The sequence below is a fragment of the Balaenoptera borealis genome (genome assembly GCF_965194805.1).
Source record: "Balaenoptera borealis genome assembly, chromosome: 4".
Classification (NCBI taxonomy): Eukaryota; Metazoa; Chordata; class Mammalia; order Artiodactyla; family Balaenopteridae; genus Balaenoptera; species Balaenoptera borealis.
The window spans coordinates 144,755,980-144,772,735 of NC_138861.1; the positions used below are offsets into that span (position 1 = coordinate 144,755,980).

At 36.8% G+C, this 16,756-nt stretch overlaps 1 protein-coding gene across 1 annotated transcript in view; it reads right to left on the minus strand.

Annotated features, from left to right (window-relative positions):
- Positions 1-16,756, minus strand: part of SLC7A11 (solute carrier family 7 member 11) — a 101,785-nt gene that overhangs the window by 51,337 nt on the left and 33,692 nt on the right. Inside the window, exon 7 of the mRNA XM_082389835.1 lies at positions 14,632-14,676. Coding sequence (XP_082245961.1) covers positions 14,632-14,676 — 45 coding nt within the window. The remainder of the gene's footprint in view (positions 1-14,631; positions 14,677-16,756) is intronic.

The window sequence follows — 16,756 nt, forward strand, 5'->3', positions numbered from 1 at the left end:
GAATTCACTTCTATGCACTTCCTCAACTGAAGAATGGAAATAAAACACATCATATTTTCAAAAATAATGAAGTGCTACCCCGTCATCCATCTCTTACTCAGATAACAAGTATCATTTATATTTTTAAATTAGACAGAAATTCATAAAAAATATCATTTGGGCCTAAACTAACACTTGTATTCTCCTGTTTTGTACCAATTCTATAGCTTCTTTCCTGGAAATAAAAATTAAAATTTCAATACATGATACCAGCCACTCAGGTCAAGACCTTGTTTGTCAGATTTCATAAAGGAGTTTCTTGGTAAGCTAGTGAGCCTAAAAATTGGTGACTGAAGTGGAAATACAAATAGTCCATCCATTATAGCAGCACCATTGGCCAACAGTGTGACGAGAGCAGTATGGGTGTGGGTATGCAAATATTGGTTCAGAAGGGAAAAAAACCTGCCAAGAAATTCATTCTGATTATGATACGTGAGCATATTACCACCTGAGGGAGGTTAGAGACTATTAAATAAAAAGCAGTTCTCATCATCTTCTGAACCTTTTAACTACCGATAATTGGGTACTTTGCTGATGGTGCAGAACAACTTTTCAAATTGATTAATAAGTCATGTGTGTTGAAAAGGCACCTCCGTTCACAAAACAATTATGCTAATCCTCTCATTATGTCCAAAGATTATGAAATATTCTACTCTTTGAAGAACATAGGTTTGGGTTGCAGATGGGTTTGTATATTACTTGTCAGGCTCATTAACATTTTTGATTTTCACATATTTTATCCTCACAACCCCCTGAGAACTGCAATATAGGGATTATTACCCTGTATTTAAAAGGGGTAAACAAAGATTCAGAAGCAATTTAGAGGTCTGCCCAAGGTCAAACATCTAGTTAAGAGGAGACAGCATTAGAATGTTTATTTTCTGAACAAGTGCTATTTTCAAAGACTCAGTATTTTTATAGTTCACAAAAGTGAAGGAAAATGTTGCTTTACTGGAAAGTCTCAACTTTACTGGGTTCATCTTAGATGTTTACATTATTGGTAATACAGCTTTAGCTTGCACCTATATGAATTCCTAAGTGGCTCATTTTCCTGAGGTGGTCGGTAAGCTGAGTCAGTGTTTGAATATGACTAGAACTAAATTATCAAAATTACTTCAGTGCATGGCGAGCACATAGATAACAACTAGACGCATCTTGTCTCTGCCCATAAGGAACAATGTGGGATATTATTCTATTTTTGTGAGAATCTTAAACAACTTTGTTTCATGAATGAATGAATACCATGCAGTATTCCACGAACTAGATATTAGGAGGGTCTAAGAAGTTTTCCACCAATTATAACCCAGAATGTAAAATTTAGTTATGAGCCGCCTGTTGGGTACAATCATTAACTTTTGAATCCAGGAATAGCGAAGGGTAGCTTATTTGCATAAAGCAGAATATGGAGGAGGGGACCTACTAAAGTGTGAACTCAAAAGCAGGAGACAATCTAATGACTGACTTATTACTTCTAATTGCAGGAGGTACTTCCTTTTCATTAAGAGGATTCTAACTCTGCAACCTCTGGTGTAGGAGAAATTAAATGGCATTTGGGTCGTACCTATTTAGTCAAGACAATTGGCCCACCCTATTTATGCCAGGCAGCCAACAATTTATCAAAGTTTGAAATGGTCATAGAAATTAGCAGGTTGGGGGGCGGAGTCAAGATGGCAGACTAGGAGGACGTGGAATTCACGTCTCTGCGAATCACCTCGCGTCACAACTAGGGCACCCACCAGGCACCAGTGGGGGACCATGGACACCTAAGGGGACGGGAGGAACCCCCAGCGACCGGGTAGGACGTGGGACTTGGGGGGAGTGAAGGGGGAGGAGAAGTGGAGGTGGGACGGGACTGGTGCCCCTGGGGGTGGCTGGGGGAGGGGGAGGGATCCCACGCCCGAAGGGGGAAATTGGGGAACCACTGGGAGGACAGAGGATCAAAAGGGAGTGTGGCCAGGTTTCTGCTGCCCACTTGGGCCCCCAGGAGCCTTCTGAGATCCCAGGCCTGATCCTCTGCCCACCAAGGCCCCCTCCAGCCGTGCAGGTACTGAGGGAGTGGGAGGGAGGGAAGGGGGAGCAAAAGTAAAGGCCGGACCTCCGGGACCGGCACCACTGAGGGACGGCTGGGGGAGGGGAGGAGTTCCTACACTCAGCGGGACCCATACACGGTTAGCGGTCCAGCGGGGACGGGGAGACCCTGGGGGAGAACTGGGGGTGAGGGGGCATGGAGGAACGGAGGGGAATGCAGCCAGCGCTTTCCCTGCCCACTTAGGCAAAGGGGAGACTGTTGGGCTCCAGGGCCTAATCCTCTGCCCTCGGAGCCTCCCTTCTACTGAGAGCCCAAGCCCCACCCCTACACCCCGACCCAGGGCCCCACCTCTACACTTGGAGACTCTCCCCTGAGACCCCCTCCAATGCACTGGGCCTAAACCCCACCCACACAGCCTCACCCAGGGCCTTACCTCCAAACTCTGGAACTCCACACTCCAGAGGTACCCCTTTGGACGTGCTGCCTCTCTGCTTCCGGGCGGGTCCTAAGCAGGGGGCCCTGCCCCACGCTTGAACGTCGCCCCTCCTAGGCCCCACCCCCCAGGGCCTTTTCCAGCTACGTGGGTCCTGAGAATACACCCCCCCACCCCCCCGCCCCCCCACCGCCTAGATCCTGTCCCACCCGAAACCCCACCCCTGCCTAACTTCCACCCCTGCCTAAACTCCACCCCCCACAGCCAAGGATTTTTTTTTTTTCTTTTTTCCTCTTTTAGATTGGGGTTCGGTTTTACCTTGCTATTGATTCATTGTTGTTGATTCATTTATATTTTTATTTTTTCTAATAAATCTTTTATTTTTCTAATTTTATTTCATTCCTTATACTTTGTTATTGTTCTGCTCCTTTTGGCCTGTTCCCCTTTTTCTATTTTCTTTTTTCTGTGTGGTTTTGTTTTACCTTGTTGCAGTTGTTTCAATTATATTTTTATTTTTCCTAATATATTTTTTATCTTTCTAATTTTATTTTGTTTTTTATTCTTTGTTATTGTACTGCTCTTTATTTTCTTTTTTCTTTTCCTTTTTGCCATGTCATGTGGCTTGCGGGATCTTGGTTCCCGGGCTGGAGGTCGGGCTCAAGCTCCTGTGGTAGGAGCTCTGAGTCCAAACCACTGGACTAACAAAGAACCTCAGGCCCCTGGGAATATTAATCGGAGTGAGGCCTCCCGGAGGTCCTCATCTCAGCACCAAGAACTGGCTCTATCCAACTGCCTGCAAACTCCAGTGCTGGACGCCTCAGGCCAAACAACCAGTAAGACAGAAATACAACCCTACCCACCAAAAAGAAAAAAAGAAACGACAAAAAAAATGTTACAGACTAAAGAGCAAGGTAAAAACCTACAAGACCAAATAAATGAAGACGAAATAGGCAACCTACTTGAAAAAGAATTCAGAGTAATGATAGTAAAGGTGATCCAAAATCTTGGAAACAGAATGGAGAAAATATAAGAAACATTTAACAAGGATCTAGAAGAACTAAAGAGCAAACAAACAATGATGAACAACACAGTAACTGAAATTAAAAATACTCTAGAAGGAATCAGTAGCAGAATAACTGAGGCAGAAGAACAGATAAGTGAGCTGGAAGATAAAATGGTGGAAGTAACTGCTGGGGAGCAGAATAAAGAAAAAAGAATGAAAAGAATTGAGGACAGTCTCAGAGACCTCTGGGACAACAGTAAACACACTAACATTCTAATTATAGGGGTCCCAGAAGAAGAGAAAAAGAAAGGGTCTGAGAAAATATTTGAAGAGATTATAGTGGAAAACTTCCCTAACATGGGAAAGGAAGTAGTCAATCAAGTCAGGAAGCACAGAGAGTCCCATACAGGATAAACCCAAAGAGGAACATGCTGAGATACATATTAATCAAACTATCAAAAACTAAATACAAAGAAAAAATATTAAAAGCAGCAAGGGAAAAGCAACAAATAACATACAAGGGAATCCCCATAAGGTTAACAGATGATCTTTCAGCAGAAACTCTACAAGTCAGAAGGGAGTGGCAGCACATATTTAAAGTGATGAGAGGGAAAAACCTACAACCAATATTACTCTAGCCGACAAGGATCTCATTCAGATTCAATGGAGAAATCAAAAGCTTTACAGACAAGCAAAAGCTATGAGAATTCAGCACCACCAAACCAGCTTTACAACAAATGCTAAAGGAACTTCTCTAAGCGGGAAACACAAGGGAAGTAGAAGACCCACAAAAACAAACCCAAATCAATTAAGAAAATGGTAATAGAAACATACATATCAATAATCACGTTGAATGTAAATGTATTAAATGCTCCAACCAAAAGACACAGACTGGCTGAATGGATAAAAAACAAGACCCTTATACATGTTGTCTACAAGAGACCCACTTCAGACCTAGGGACACATACAGACTGAAAGTGAGGGGATGGAAAGATATTCTATGCAAATGGAGGTCACAAGAAAGCTGGAGTAGCAATACTCATATCAGATAAAATAGACTTTAAAATAAAGAGATAAGGAAGGACATTACATAATGATCAAGGAACAAATGCAAGAAGAAACCATAACAATTATATATATTTATGCACCCAACAATAGGAGCAACCTCAATACATAAGGCAAATGCTAACAGCCATAAGAGGAGAAATTGACAGTAACATTATAATAGTGGAGGATTTTAATACCCCATTAACACCAAGAGACAGATCATCCAGACAGAAAATAAATAAACACAAGCTTTAAATGACACAATAGATTAGATAGACTTAATTGACATTTTCAGGACATTTCACCCAAAGGTTAAGAATACACTTTCTTCTCAAGTGCACACAGAACATTGTCCAGGACAGATCACATCTGGGGTCACAAATCAAGCCTTGGAAAATTTAAGAAAACTGAAATCATATGAAACATCTTTTCCAAACACAACACTACGAGATTAGAAATCAACTACAGGAAAAAAAAGAGTAAAAAACACAAATACATGGAGGCTAAACAGTGCACTGCTAAATAACCAAGAGATCACTGAGGAAATCAAAAAATACCTAGAAACAAATGACAACAAAAACACGATGATCCAAAACCTATAGGATACAGCAAAAGCAGTTTTAAGAGGGAAGTTCATAGCAATTCAAGCTCACCTCAAGAAACAAGAAACATCTCAAATAAACAACCTAACCTCATACCTAAAGCAACTAAAAAAAAAGAACAAAGAAAACCCAAAGTTAGTAGAAGGAAAGAAATCATAAAGATCAGAGCAGAAATAAATGAAGTAAAAACAAAGAAGACAATAGCAAAGATCAATAAAACTAAAAGCTGGTTCTTTGAGAAGATAAACAAAATTGATAAACCTTTAGCCACATTCATCAAGAAAAAAACGGACAGGACTCAAATCAATAAAATTAGAAATGAAAAAGGAGAGATTACAACTGACACCGCAGAAATACAAAAGATGATAAGACACTACTTCAAGCAACTATATGCCAATAAAACACACAACCTGGAAGAAATGAACAAATTCTTGGAAAAGTACAACCTTCCAAGATCGAAACAGGAGGAATTAGAAAATATAAACAGACCAATCACAAGTGATAAAGTTGAAACCGTAATTAAAAAACTTCCAACAAACAAAAGTCTAGGACCACATGACTTCACAGGTGAATTCTATCAAACATTTAGAGAAGAGCTAACACCTATCCTTCTCAAATGCTTCCAAAAAATTGCAGAGGGAGGAACACTTCCAAACTCATTCTATGAGGCCACCATCACCCTGATACCAAAACCAGACAAAGATATCACAAAAAAAGAAAATTACAGACCAATATCACTGATGAACATAGACGCAAAAGTCCTCAACAAAATACTAACAAACAGAATCCAACAACACATTAAAAGGATCATACACCATGATCAAGTGGGATTTATCCCAGGGATGCAGGGATTCTTCAATATATGCAAAACAATCAATGTGATACACCATATTAACAAATTAAACAATAAAAACCATATGATCATCTCAATAGATGCAGAAAAAGCTTTTGATGAAATTCAATACCCATTTATGATAAAAACTCTCCAGAAAGTGGGCATAGAGGGAACCTACCTCAACATAATAAAAGCCATATATGACAAACCCACAGCAAACATCATTCACAATGGTGAAAAACTGAAAGCACTTCCTCTAAGATCAGGAATAAGACAAGGATGTCCACTCTCGCCACTCTTATTCAACATAGTATTGGAAGTCCTAGCCACAGCAGTCAGAGAAGAAAGAGAAATTAAATGAATACAAATTGTAAAAAAAGAAGAAAAACTGTCACAGTTTGCTGATGACATGATACTATACATAGAGAATCCTAAAGATGCCACCAGAAAACTAGTAGAGCTAATTAATTTGGTAAGGTTGCAGGATACAAAATTAATGCACAGAAATCTCTTGCATTCCTATACACTAACAACGAAAGATCAGAAAGAAAAATTAAGGAAACAATCTCACTTACCATCACAACAAAAAGAATAAAATACCTAGGAATAAACCTACCTAAGGAGGCAAAAGACCTGTACTCAGAAAACTATAAACACTGATGAAAGAAATCAAAGATAACATAAACAGATGGAGAGATATACCATGCTCCTGGGTTGGAAGAATCAATATTGTGAAAACAACTATACTAGCCAAAGCAATCTACAGGTTCAATGCAATCCCTATCATATTACCAATGGCATTTTCCACAGAACTAGAACAAGAAATTTTACAATTTGTATGGAAACACAAAAGACTCCGAATAGCCAAAGCAATCTTGAGAAAGAAAAACGGAGCTGGAGGAATCAGGCTCCCGGACTTCAGACTATACTGCAAAGCTACAGTAATCAAAATAGTATGGTACTGGCACAAAACCAGAAATATAGATCAATAGAACAGGATAGAAAGCCCAGAGATAAACCCACACACATATGGTCACCTTATCTTTGACAAAGGAGGCAAGAATATACAATGGAGAAAAGACAGCCTCTTCAATAACTGGTAATGGGAAAACTGGACAGCTACATGTAAAAGAATGAAATTAGAACACTCCTTAAGACTATACACAAAAATAAACTCAAAATGGATTAAAGACCTAAATGTAAGGCCAGTCACTATAAAACTCTTAGAGGAAAACATAGGCAGAACACTCTATAACATAAATCACAGCAAGATCCTTTTTGACCCACCTCCTAGAGAAATGGAAATAAAAACAAAAATAAACAAATGGGACCTAATGAAACTTAAAAGCTTTTGCACAGCAAAGGAAACCATAAACAAGATGAAAAGACAACCCTCAGGATGGGAGAAAATATTTGCAAATGAAGTAACTGACAAAGGATTAATCTCTAAAATTTATAAGCAGCTCATGCAGCTCAGTATCAAAAAAACAAACAACCCAATCGAAAAATGGGCAGAAGATCTAAATAGACATTTCTCCAAAGAAGATATACAGATTGCCAACATACACATGAAAAGATGCCCAACATCACTAATCATTATAAAAATGCAAATCAAAACTACAATGAGGTATCACCTCACACCAGTCAGAATGGCCATCATCAAAAAATCTACAAACAATAAATGCTGGAGAGGGTGTGGAGAAAAGGGAACCCTCTTGCACTGTTGGTAGGAATGTAAATTGATACAGCCAATATGGAGAACAGTATGGAGGTTCCTTAAAAAACTAAAAATAGAATTACCATATGATCCAACAATCCCACTACTGGGCATATACCCAGAGAAAACCATAATTCAAAAAGACACATGTACCCCAATGTTCATTGCAGCACTATCTACAATAGCCAGGACATGGAAGCAACCTAAATGTCCATCAACAGATGAATGGATAAAGAAGATGTGGCACATATATACAATGGAATATTACTCAGCCAAAAAAAGGAATGAAATTGAGTCATTTGTAGTGAGGTGGATTGTCCTAGTATGTGTCATACAGAGTGAAGTACATTAGGAAGAGGAAAAACAAACACTGTATGCTGACACATATATATGGAATTTTAAAAAGTGGCACTGATGAACCTAGTGGCAGGGCAGGAATAAAGATGTAGACGTAGAGGACGGACTTGAGAGCATGGAGGGGAAGGGGAAGCTGGGATGAAGTGAGAGCGTAGCATGGACATATATACACTACCAAATATAAAATGGATGGCTAGTGGGAAGCAGCCGCATAGCACAGGGAGATCAGCTTGGAGCTTTGTGATGACCTAGAGGGGTGGGATAGGGAGGGTGGGAGGGAGGTTCAAGAGGGAGGGGATATGGGGATATATGTATACATATAGCTGATTCACTTTGTTATACAGCAGAAACTAACACAACATTGTAAAGCATTTACACTCCAATAAAGATGTGGAAAAAAAAAGAAATTAGCAGGTTGATAATCAACATATGCAGGTAAAAAATATTGGTAGCCCAGTGAAAGAGGTTATAGTAAGTTTCTCATTGTATTTTACACGAATTATATCTGTTTAAAGATATTATGGAGGAGATTCATGCATTTGGTGAAAAGCTAGATTATACAGTGTCCAAGGTCCTCCTCTAGTTCTGAAGTTCTTTAATTCTACTCACTTGTGGTCTCTTATTTTATGGATAATTAATGGGATCAGAAACACAGGGTAGAATTAAATCAGCCACTATTATTGCTCCTAAAACACAAGTTTATGAGTCTAGACTCAAAACATAAACTTCAATAAAGCTAAAATTCAAATTTAGAAACAACTAATGTGAAAGGACGCAAAGCAGTCAAAAGCACTGACCTTCAAATTTTTGCCTCATAATGGGGTTAGAATCCTTAAACTTTTAAAAAAAATATCTAAATGTCTTCCACAAAGCACTTGAAGGATTAATATCTGTCTTCTTTGATTACTGCCTGATAAAATACTATAACATAATCCTGTAATTTCTGCATCACTTATTTGACATTTCAGCCTTACAGGAACAAACTGTGTTTGAGCCAAACGTATTTTTTATGCATATGTGAAGCTGAGAAATGCAAGAATTTTGATCCCAGAGTACATCAACCTCATGTTCCATCAGTGAGAAATTTTTAAACTGCACAAAGGCAGAGTAACTTGGTGACCTTGTTGTCTGAACATAGAATCATTTCTTCTCTGTGTCATCTGGACAAATACTGATCTTTTGTCTGCCTCAGTGGCTCAACCACTATATTTAAAAATGGATTTACCAAACTTTTCATATATATATATATTTCCAGAAGAAATGCATAAAATAGAGTGATTTTAATTTAGGTTTCAATTATTTCAACAACTGAAGAGAAACACTGTCACATATTAAGATAATCCTAGCAATGCCTTGTTGCCATTAATAAAGAGATGCCTCATTTTGCCAAAGAAATCTTTGTAAATTTTGGTATAAATTCAATTTTACAAATAAACCTGGTTAGGAGACGTCATTTCTAAGAAGTTCATTTGGCAAATTCTTTTTGCAAATTAATTCTGCTTAATAACCCCTATTTTTTTCTATCTACATTTATCTACAGTGAGATAACTGTGAAAATTAGTTTGCATACCTTAAGAACATATATCCCTTGAGTATTTGTAAAAGACACTTTGAAAATATTCTAAGAATGTAGTAGATAACATTACTTTTTAATAAAAAGATCACAAAACATAGTATTACTGTAAACTGCACATGTATACATTATATGCTATTTTCTAGCAACTGCTGCATTAGAAAGCTAGAAAGCATATAAAGAGGAAAATTTGCCTCTCATAGAAAACTGCATCCTTAAAATGCCAGTATGCAAGATAAAAGTCTTCAAGTCAACTTTTAATATTCTGTCATGCAACTTTGCTATGGCACATTTGGGCAAGATTTTTAAATTGCTTTGTTTTGCTGTGTTTTTAATCATGTTAACAGTTTTATATGTCCTATAAGCAATAGGCCTTATAAAACAGTAAAATATTATTAATAAATGCCTTTACTCTGGCTTAATATAAGCCAGTGAGGATTAAAACATATATGCTATGAATTTAAGACTGCACCATCTGAACTGAATGTAAATAATGTGATAGTGGACCATTTATGAACCCCTCTGAGTGATCACAGACCTTAAAGGTCTTTGGGCATTTTTCCCAAACCAAATTTCTCTTCTTCTAAATTATCATTGGTGCAAGGTGTGATGACTTTCAGGCATCAATTAATATAAACTGAAAGCAAAGTATTAATTAAACATGACACTCTGATTATTTAAACCTTCTATTAAAGTTGATTATTCACAGAATGTTGATAGCCTGCTCTTCAACAATGACGGATGATATCAAGGTTTACTGACTCCCTTCAAGTCTAGTGTCTCCAACTATTCAGAACAGAAGGAATAAATGAAGTGAGAAGAACACTGGAACGAGTCTGATAGACAGACTGAATAATCTCAGACCCCCAAGGTCAAAGTAAAGCAATTCATTTCTTGGCTTTCATCAACACGAGACATGATTTATCCATCTGAGACCAGGATTACAAACATTATACATCTCAATGATATGTTCTTCGCACCGTGTAACTTTTTGAACAGTGATAGATGGCACAGTTGCCACAAACTTAATGTCATAAAGCAAAACTCATTATATTTGCAAATAAAAACACTTTGATTTTTAAGAACAAATGTACACATTAGAAATTATTACCACTACACACTTCATTTGGGGGGAAAATAACATTTTAAAATTCATATATTCCTTGGGATTCTATCACCTTCATGGTCCAAACTTTGGATATCTGTGCTCCTCAAAATACTATTCTTACTCTAATATTTATTGTTTGTGGAGCGAGTTACCATGCTATAAATAATTATTAAATGAAATGCTTTTATATTCCTATAAAATTTCAATGATAATCACTGTGTTTTCACATAAAAATGTTAAATACCTCCTAAAGGGTAACTACTCCCATAGATCCAAAGCTACTCTTAGAGAAGAAAACACAAATTATAAGACCGACCATGGGAACATTTTTTAACATTACAAATGTAACCACAGAACTGGAATTTTGCCCAAATTTTTAGGATTAGTGCTTTACAAGCTTTAAAGAATAGATGAAACTTAAGAATAGAAAGAAGCCATGAGCTAGTTATTTGGATTGCAGTCATCTCCCAGTTTATCTCCCACTTGTTATGACATTAAGGAACTGTTCTGTAAGTCATACTCATAATAGCACTTCAGAAATTATTCCATAAGGTAATGTTAGCTAATTTGAAAGATTTCCACTGAAATTAAATTAGTAAAGGGTAGCCAATTGTGATCATGAAAACTTATTCCACATCCTATATATTTTAACTCACATTGCTATTTTCACTGATCTAAATTAATGATCCCTTTTTCTATCAGGTCACAATTTTAGGGAAATTTTATTGCCTAGGTGGAGGAGAACAGCAAAAAGGGTTGTATCTCCAGCTGATGATTCATTTCACCAGCTGCTGAACGCTGCCCGTTACAGCACACCTGGACACATGCACCCGTGACTGATGGGCAAACACATTTATCTTGGCACGTCACAAAGGAGATGGAATTATAATTATTCTCCCTTGTATCTAAAGGTATTTTGGAGCCGTGTCTCCCTACAAAATAATACAAATTACACATCTGGACGAGGTCCACATAATTTTACCGTCTGTTCTCTATATTCGATCATCAATATTTCCCAAAGCATTCTCTGTGTTTAAAAAATAAGATTTAGCTTTAAAAGACCTGGAAAAATTATCAACATTTCAGGGAAATGCTATTTTTAAAATTAAGACATTGAATAAATTGCTCAAAACCCTGAATTTCTTTGGTTGATAAATACGTAGTACAAATTTAACCTTTACTTTCCATTAAGGGGATTTTGGAGATTTCTCATATTCTGATTTTGAGAAAATAAATGTGTTGTCTGAGTTTTACACAGACTTCTCCATGCAAACATTGAATATCTGAGTACCTAACATAAAAGAACCAAAAGGTAGCAGAGGTTTCTTTCTTCAAGTTGTCTTGGCAGTTACTCATTACCTTGACCTAAAATTCTAGAGATTGGTACTCTCTCCTGAAAAGTTCCTAAGTTTAAGAGCTTAAAATATAATTTTAAATTAAAATTATTCTAGGAATATTTAATGAAATTTGCAGAATCATGATTTCCAGAAAATGACAATATTTCATCCAGTGTAACCAGTGATAACAATCTTAGTCTAACACAACAGGCTTCAATATGGTGTGAAAATTTTTTTTGCATTTCTTTCACAAACACTGAAGAAAGAGAATTGTTTAGGATACTGAAACTTAGGAAACACTCTTATGGGAGTAACATTTTACCTTGCTCCTAAAATAAGGATATAATAATAGTAGCAACAACCAATTATGTAGAGATTAAAAAGTAACAGTCACTAATCTACGTACTCATTACCACAACCCAATGAAGTAGGTGTTATTATTATTCTCACTTTTTGAGATGAGGAAATTTCTTTGCAACAGCGGACAACAAACCCCGAATCAATACATCACTGTTCTTTACTATTTGTATATCTTGATCATGAACATTATCAATGTGTGAAACTAAGCCTCTTAAATTAAGAAGAAGAAAGAGGAAGAGAGAGAATCCTTGACTGGCGTACCTCTCTGGCAGAATGCATCAGAAATTCAGATCAAGCTAATAATGGCATAGTTTGAATATGCTTAATATGCACAATAGTATAATTGTACATATTGAAAACAAAATCTATGCTTAAATTATTAAATAGCATTAAATGAGAATATGAACTATCTCCATGCCACTGATGTACCATGTAATAACTGTTACATTATAGGTCACATCCACAGACTTACAGTTTGCCATTCTTTTCATAAGAAATATTCTCTGATATTGGATTTTAGTAATTGGTCTCTTTAAAATGTTTGTAGACTTAAAAAAGACAGTCATAAACCATAGTAATCTCTTTCACACAATGGAGACTCAATAAATACTTTACATAAAATCTAGTAAGAGGAGTCCTTCCTCCTCGTTGCCACTTGCACACTAATTATTCGCAAAAATAAAAAGGCAGGGCAACCCATTTATCTCTGTAATCAGCAGATTTAGAGTCATAATGTAGTTTATCATTTCAGAGCAATGCTAGAAAGAACTAGTTCCTGGTAAATGTATGTTCTCTACCACAAGTCCAGGTATAAATATGAAAACATTGCTAGAAATTTATCATATTTCTCAATAAAATAACCATTTCACATGTTTAAATTACACAGTGATTTGCATAATGGTTAAATCAGATAGTATGAAACACTATTTGAACCTCAATTACTGGTTTGCGTATTATTCAAAATTCTGACAACTCTGGTACTTGGCCAGATCTAATCGGCTGCCAATATACTTGCTACCTGAATTTTAGTCTACCTTAATTTGAATTGTCAAACCTTAGGCATGTTCTCTGAAGTCCAGGCTACTTCATACTGACTCACCTTTGTACTTGTTTCCCTTTCTTGGAAGTTTGTCCCTTCCTCTCTCTTCTCTCTCCCTCTCTCTCCCTCTCCCTCCCTCCCTCTCTCTCTCTCTCTCTCTCTCTCTCTCTCTCTCTTTTATAATTACCTAAGGAACACCTACTCATCATTTGAGTCTCTATATAAGCAACATCTCCCTAGATAAATATTTCCTCCTTTCATCTCTGTCAAATGGGGAAAATAATCTACTATGGTACCAATCACACCATGTTAGTTATTTGTTTACACATTTGACTCAATGACTAGACAATGGAATCTTGAATACGTCTTATTCATCATGTCAGATGATGCACAATAGTTGGAACATGGTGTAGATATTTCATAAAAGTCAGATGAATTAAATAACTCTAAAATTCTGTCTTTATCTTACACCGTACTACTTAAAATTTCCCTTTTCTGGCTATAGATTATGTGATTTTCCTGTAAAAAGTCAAGTTTTAGACAAATCATAAAAATAATTCATTTTTCTAAGTTCTAGGTTAAAAATAATTCATTCTGAAACATTATATAAATCATCATCAAATCACCTAATCATCAAAAGGATGATTTTTACCAATAACAAAAAGTAAAAGCAGTCATCCAGCTCCCCAAATTTACAAGTTCCTAGAATATTCTGCAGTTATTTATAGGCTTTCATAACTACTTGTTCATTAATTACATTATTCTCTTTAATTGGATAGCTCTGAAAAAACCCACATGAATTACTAGAAATAATCAACTTTTGGAGTTCACATCTCATAGCACGTTTCTGAACAGCCAAGAGTCCATTTTAAGTTGTATGTATGTTTTTATGAAATGAGTTACCTAAAATATAACTCTATTCTTTTATGCTTTCAGGTTATCAGACAATTTTATATTGGATGTAGAATATACAATAAAGTTATTTACATCTAATTTATGATAAAATCAAGTAAGTTTTACTGCCCAAGAGAATGATGATGGTGAGAAAGCTAATTAGCCCTCACTGAATTCCTTCTTTAGGTCCACTTTTTTAACCATACAACCTTACATTTTATTCCTTATAAATATTTCAGAGTAGTTATGGCTACTTACTTTTCAGGATTTTCCACTTCTTCAGTAACAAAGTTGAGATAAAACCTAAAAAGACACACATGAATTATAAACCATTAATATATTTTATGATCATCACCCAAAGTTTCAAATTTTAAATATTTAAAATCAAACTCAGAATCATAAAAACTTTACAAACAAATAACCTAAGATGAAAATCTCCAGCACCCAAAGCTCCCACAATTCATTTTTCTATTAAGCAGTATTTATGGAGCTCTTTTTTATTTCTTAACTTTTTCGTAGAGGTATAGCACACAAACAGTAAAGTGAATAAATCTTAGTATACAATGATAAATTTTTACATATGTATACACCTATGTAACTGACAATAGGATCGAAAGGTACAACATTTCTAGCACCCTAGAAGGTCCCCTCAAGGCCCTTTGCAATCATTATCATCTCCTCCACCCTCCTGTAAAGGCAACCACTATTCTGATTTCTACCACTATAGATTAGCTTTGATCGTTTCATTACAATAGACTAATAATATTTGCTTGTATAACTATTATACAATACTTATTCTTTTGTGTCTGGCTTTTTTGCGGGACTTTATGTCTGTGGGTCTCATCCATGTTGTTTGTTGTATGGAGCAGTAATTCATCATTCTTTATTGTTGCTTTTCATTGTATGAATGTAACACTATACACTCTACCACTGATGGACATTTGAATCATTTCCAATTTATAGCTATTATGACTACAGATACCATAAATATGCTTGTATATGTTCTTTTGGGGACCATGCAATCATTTCTCTTGGGCATATACTCAGAATACGATCACTGGGTCACGGAGTAGATACATGTTTATAGTCAAACTATTTTCCACCATTTTTGCATTCCTACCAGCAATGTATGAGATTATCACATGTCAGTCGCTGGGGAAATAAAAGTAGAAAATCTATAATCTTTCTCGTCAAGGAGCTCATAGTTCATAGAAGGGTCCATAGAGTGGTGTGATACAGCACAGAAGGCAATGTTAGAGCACGCCCAGGTTACCATGGAAGCCAGGGGTGAGGTCTAAACCAGACTGGCAGGTCTTGGAAGGTTTTTGAGAGAAGGCATCACCCAAGCTGAGTCTTCAAAAATGCTTGATGTTTAGCCCTGGTCAAGTGGCGTGAGGACATTCCAGGCAGAGTACAGCACATGAGCCCGGGGGTGTGGGAAAGCGCTATATGCACAGGGGTGTGAGCGACAGTTTAGTACTCTGCAGCACAAAGCGTGCCCTGGGAGTGAGAACAGAATGCAAGTACAAGATGGCCTTTGGCTTCTGGGAGTCCAGCTTTTAGTAGGGGTGATAAAAACCTGCAGGACAACAGAAGCACGATAATAGCATTTCTTAGTTTTAGGGAATTGGCTTCTGGATATGAACACAGAAGGCACAGAGGAAATAAAAATGGGATAACGGATAATAAGTTCTCAATTTGCACTTTTTCCTTTCAATTCACTGTTTTCCAATATGCATCCCACCCAAATAACCTCAAGTCATAAGGCAACTTTGCCTTATGCATAATAGCAATGATGAATTTGCTTTGTGTGTGTGTGTGTGTGTGTGTGTGTGTGTGTGTGTGTGTATTTAGGCAGCTAATTTTAGGCCCATTGTTAGTCATTACACTAGTAAGTTGATAACGAAAGGGCAGAACACTTTGAATATTTCCCCCAGATCCTGAACACTTGTCATCTCTTACATGACAAGAAGCATTGGAGGCACACAATATTTCACTTTCAAGTCCCATAGGATTACACATATTACCCTAAATTTATGGCCCTAGAGAAATTCAGATTCCTTTCCCTCACTTTATGACGTTACTTACCCCATCCAGGCATGTCAATTGTCTTGCATCCTTGACTTCTTTTTCTAATCTAAAGTGACTTCTGGAGACCATTTAAAGCCCTTAAAGTTCTCTTTCAAGGTTCCAAGATGTAAAATTGAGGCAGACTCCTCAAACAAGCACACAGAGGTAACCGGATCGTGAAGATGGGAGAACTAAGGGATCATAATGAAGAGAACTAGACATACAAAGACCTTTCTACTTCTCCATTTCAGAGGCTTAGAAACCTTCCACAAAGTAAAAAAGTCACATTTTCATTGTATTCCTCTATGCTCTT